This window comes from Agaricus bisporus (genome assembly GCF_000300575.1).
Source record: "Agaricus bisporus var. bisporus H97 unplaced genomic scaffold AGABI2scaffold_2, whole genome shotgun sequence".
Taxonomy (NCBI): domain Eukaryota; kingdom Fungi; phylum Basidiomycota; class Agaricomycetes; order Agaricales; family Agaricaceae; genus Agaricus; species Agaricus bisporus.
The window spans coordinates 1,953,194-1,958,136 of NW_006267355.1; the positions used below are offsets into that span (position 1 = coordinate 1,953,194).

The 4,943-nt window shown below is 47.3% G+C and overlaps 2 protein-coding genes across 2 annotated transcripts in view; both read left to right on the plus strand.

Annotated features, from left to right (window-relative positions):
- AGABI2DRAFT_199986 (hypothetical protein) overlaps positions 1-1,862 on the plus strand; it is a 3,555-nt gene extending 1,693 nt beyond the window's left edge. The window contains exons 3-14 of the mRNA XM_006458348.1: positions 62-147; positions 203-226; positions 283-318; positions 370-420; positions 477-541; positions 596-663; positions 724-812; positions 863-930; positions 985-1,070; positions 1,118-1,167; positions 1,221-1,358; positions 1,410-1,862. Coding sequence (XP_006458411.1) covers positions 62-147; positions 203-226; positions 283-318; positions 370-420; positions 477-541; positions 596-663; positions 724-812; positions 863-930; positions 985-1,070; positions 1,118-1,167; positions 1,221-1,358; positions 1,410-1,751 — 1,103 coding nt within the window. The 3' untranslated portion in view covers positions 1,752-1,862. The remainder of the gene's footprint in view (positions 1-61; positions 148-202; positions 227-282; positions 319-369; positions 421-476; positions 542-595; positions 664-723; positions 813-862; positions 931-984; positions 1,071-1,117; positions 1,168-1,220; positions 1,359-1,409) is intronic.
- Positions 1,852-4,943, plus strand: part of AGABI2DRAFT_183450 (hypothetical protein) — a 5,584-nt gene continuing 2,492 nt past the window's right edge. Inside the window, exons 1-4 of the mRNA XM_006458349.1 lie at positions 1,852-2,784; positions 2,832-2,982; positions 3,035-3,349; positions 3,402-4,923. Coding sequence (XP_006458412.1) covers positions 1,868-2,784; positions 2,832-2,982; positions 3,035-3,349; positions 3,402-4,923 — 2,905 coding nt within the window. The 5' untranslated portion in view covers positions 1,852-1,867. The remainder of the gene's footprint in view (positions 2,785-2,831; positions 2,983-3,034; positions 3,350-3,401; positions 4,924-4,943) is intronic.

Genomic DNA, 4,943 nt, shown 5'->3' on the forward strand with positions numbered 1-4,943 from the left:
CCTACTGAAGCAGCAGGTAAGCGCAGATGACTATATTACCTCTATTTTTTAATGTGTGGCTCAGCTCGTTATCGGTCATTGAAGTCTTTGGGCCCATGGATGATTATTTCTTATGTCTGGGTTCTTGAAACAAATACGGGTGCTACGGTAAGTATCAGATGAACGTTCGGATATTTCATGTCTTAAATTCGCGTGGCCTCAGATTCGAGTCGGTTACTTGCGTTTGGTAGGTATTGCAACAAGATTCTTAGAACTTGATTATCGATCAGCCTGACGTATCAGACCGGCACGATACTCGGAGCAATTTATGCCTACGTTGTACGAAGTTTTGTTGCCTTGTTCGATAAGATATGGCTCACGAATAACTAGGCTTCGCTTTTCTGCAAGTCCGATCCTTATGCTCTGGTCGCAATGATGACGGTACGAGACGTTAGGCTGAAACTCGTCTTTTTTTTCCTCTCACACACATCAATCAGCTGGCGGAACTACCAATCAGCTGGATTATCATAAAAACTGATTTTTCTCCTATGGGAACTGTCGCGTACGCTGTCCCCTTTCTCTATCGGTTGTCCAACTTACCTCATAGAGAGTGCAGGGCCGTCACCCTTCCTCCCATTCTGTTTGCGCCTTATTTCAATAGCCCAGAGCGGGCTGTAACTTATAGTGTGTTTCGCCTCTCTTCCTACCTTTGGCTTCTCGTATGACTTTCTGCTCCCTGATTAGAACTGGCACTATACCGTGCTGCAGCAATCTCTGCTGGTATTGTTGCTGCTTTACTTGTGAACAGTATTCTCTTTCCAAGGCACTGTCGTGTAAGAGAAAGCGCCCATCTAGATTTCAAAGTGGTTCTAACTTAACGGAGGCTCTCTTTCTACGCAGGGTCTGTGACTTACTAGGAACATCAAATCAACTTTTCATGAATATGAGCGGGTATGTAATCAACGACTAATTTCGTGTCAGCTCCTTCTAATTGCGGGCTCAAAGAGACTTATTTTATTATAATCGTATATCTATAATCCATAGAAAGCGCAACAACAAATTAGAACGCGAAACTCGACATCTCTTATGTAGTGAGTCAGCCATTCTTCTTGAAGAATTGATACTGAAACTATTGCAGGAATGGCAACTCTGCTCAAGACCATGCATCACGAAGCTAGCCTGGTACCCGTATGTCAAAGTTCCCCATTTCTACGATGTTATTATATCTGATGGAAGTACAGAAACCAATGCAGCGGTATCGACGTATTCACAACGTCTTGCATCGACTATCTAATTTGTTGACCGGTCTGCGCCAGACTGAGCAACATATACCTAAAAGAGAGATTATGGCACCTGTTGCCCCCCAAAGGCGTGAATTGGTACGTAGCTATGGTTATTGGTTGATCAGTGATGGTGTGACTTTCTGGAAGGTATCTCGTATCTGTATCAACATCTTCGCTTCGGAGCAGGTCTTTCGCGCCTGTCAACCTTTGCCACAGTTCCTTCCATCGGTGCGAGGTGCTTTCATTACACTGGAACGGGAAGTGGAGGAGCAAATATTGCAATCTGCGCAAGGCGAGCATGAATCGGTTGGGCTGTCGTTGATTTATGTGATGTCGGAGCTGGAACTATTGGCGGAACTGGTCGATACGATTGATGAATTAGTAGACCTGACGCGGCAGCTGTTTGGGACGTCGTCATGGCTGAGCAATCACCCGCCGACGCCGATGCACACGCCACGGGATCCGACGGTGTGTAGTTTGGCAGGATGAGCGGTTGAGTAAGCGTGGGAATGGCAGGGATATGTAGTTAGCGCACAGGGTTTGAACTTGGGACTTTACATCCATTCTTTGTACATTAGCCTCTTTTCGCTCTTGCTTAGTCCTCTATGGACATGTTCGGTCTCAGGAAATCACGCCAACGTCACCCATCTCTTTCTGGCCAGGACCTTGGCGAGCGTTCCGTCCCATATGACCAGCTGGCCACACCTATTCGCCCTCCTATACCCGTTGCCACACCTACCCAAGGCCTCAGAGGCATTTCTGCACCTAGTACAAATCCATCCCTCACAGATGATGGCACAGAACTCAACCTATACACCATGGAGAAGCAGAAGCGAGCTTATGACCAACCACCTATAAAACGGCCAGCCTCATCCACTAATTCAACCTTGTCTACCGCCGACTCATCCACGCTCTTCGAAGAGTCCGATTTCCCTATTCCTTCGTCTCGATACGCGGGACCACACGTCGGCCGAACCCATCGCATTGAACAGTTCACCTCAAACCGTAGCCCTAATGCCGCAGATTTCGGACAGTACCCGCCCAATGATTCATCCAGCAACTCTTCAAGGCCCGCGTCAGCTTTGACGTCCAAATCGGATAGCAACCGTAGTTCTCGCTATGCTCCTTCCACCTCCACCATCGAAAGCAGTAGTCACCATACATCTCTATCTCAACTATACCACCGATCTCATTGGGGCGAAACCTTTCATTTTCCTCGGCCAGAATCTGACGCAGAGATAGAGGCTCTTTTCGATGACCTTAAGCGCATGAGAGATTTTCCAGTTATGCCTTCCAACATGTCCATCGACCAAAAGTGGCATTTAGTTTATAATGCCGAGCACATCCGGTGGAGTAAAGCGAAGCAAAAAGAGGAGCAAAGCAAGAGACATAAAGACTCAGGCCAGTCAAATGCTCCCTTAACAGACTCACCAGAGTGGTACTTGAAGAAATTTGTGGAGAGAACAATCACTTCCAAGCAAGTCCAGAGTTTGGGTGTTTCTTTGCGAAGTAATGAGATGAGGTGTGTTTCCATGTCATATCCATCAAATGTTAACTGACTTGTTTCAGCTGGGTGAAATCTTTCGTAGCAATGCAAGGAGCATCCGTACTTGCCCAAACATTATCTCAGATCAGTCGAAAAGGTTCAGGCAGGAACGAAAGAGATAGTATTCTCGAGTATGAGATTGTGAAGTGCCTGCGAATTCTATTCAATAACTCGGTACGTCTTCTACTATTACAAGGTCGTACTTCTCGGGTAACACATGTAACAGTTTGCTGCGAACGAAGTCTTATCTCACCCTCAAGTGGTCGTTTCAATAGCTTCATGTCTGAACACACCACACATACCCTCTCGGAAATGCATTCTTGATATGCTCGTTCTATTCGTTTACATTGACGGATTACCGCTCGTTACCGCTGCTCTCGAAGCACTCAGTCATGCAAATGGTGGAGGCACAGGTTGTTATGATTATTGGTTTAAATCGTTACAGGCGTCCCTGTCAGGAAGAGGGAAAATGGGCAGCCTTGTCGGCGCAAGTGAGGACGTGAAAAAGGCCGGCATTGACACTTCGCTGAACGAATATGCTGTAAGTATATCAGCTGTTGTCGAAATGAAGTACCACACTGATGAATTTGCAGATATCCAACTTCTTTCTCATATCGTGTATACTAAGATATCTCGATGATCTCGACCTGCGAGTACACCACAGATCACAAATGGAAGCAGCCGGTCTCCGGAACATCCTCTACATTTGCGAGAGTTTTGGCGTGCCAGACGTTACTAAACAGGTCAAATGCATAGAAGATATGCTTATCGAGGATGAGTCGCAGCTTCGTGAACGATTGGACCAGGAGATCCTTGGTAGCTTTACTGATCCCCAGGCCGTCTATGATGCGATCTTCACTAGAATTCAGAATACCAAGGCCAAAGATCACTTCCTATCAATGATGCAACACTTGTTACTCATCCGAGAAGAGGGTTTACCAATGGTTCATTATTACCAGTTCCTGGATTCTCTCATCACGGATGTGGTCATGGACAAAAAACTTTCAGGTGCCGAGCAGCGTTTTGGGCACTCTATAGAACGCATCATTGCGCAGTTTAACGAGGGTGATCGTTTGCAGGTCGTGGAATTAGAAGCAGCGGAGGCGAGGGCTTTGGCTGTTCGGCTTAAGTTGGAGAAAGAATCTTTAGAAAGTGAAGTCGCTCAAGGAGAGGGTGGACTGGTCGGGAATTTGAAGATTCAGTTGGTCCAGACGGAGGAGAAATTAAAAAATTCACGAGAGACTGCTTCTCGCCTACAAGGTCAATTGGAAGTTCAGAAGGTCGATTATGAAGAGCGAATCAACCAGCTGGAGGCGCAGATTATGGAGCTGTTTAGAATGCTAAAGGAGGTGGGCGTAGAGGCTGTTCTTGATCGTGGAACCATGGATCAAAAGTCTTTCATTGAGACTTTGGAAAAGTCCTTCCAGAGGCATCGCACCATCAGCATCTTAGAGGGACGATCACGGAAGAAGAAAATCGGGCCGGACGGAGTTATTGAAGATGACGATGAGGGAGAAGAAGATCCCGAAAGCACTCCAGGGAAAACAAGTCTGCGCCGCTCCCGACCACCAGGAAGTATGGGTAGGCGACCTTTGTCCAAGAATGCAAAACAAATGGGAAAGATTGTTGATGAAACGGGGAGAGTATCACAGTTCATGGACGCAGAAGAGGCCGATGCACAAGAGCAAATACAACAGCAGATGGTCGCACAGTATTCTCCCCAGATCGGCTCCATCAATAGTGCGCGTAGTATAAGGGGATCACCACGTCGTGCTGAGAGACCTATTCTTGAAACTCCTTCCAAAGCGCCAACTCTCTTACCTCCAAGATCCGGTGATACTAGCCTTGGTGGTACAGATCGCTCTTCCTCACCCCGCGATGATGACAGTGATGTTCCGCATTCTAACAAAAGCAGCTTCACCAATGGCACGGATGACACTTACGCAACATCTACCGGTCCTGATGACGACGAACTTTCGGCCCCTCCTGGTTCGTTTGCAGAACAATTACAGCAACATCTCCGCTCTCATGGAAAGCCTTTGCCCCCTATCAATGGCAATTCCGCCCCTACCTCCCCCAAATCTTTACCCGCAGACCTTGCCACTGGAGGCCCGAGTAATGCCCCTCCTCCACCC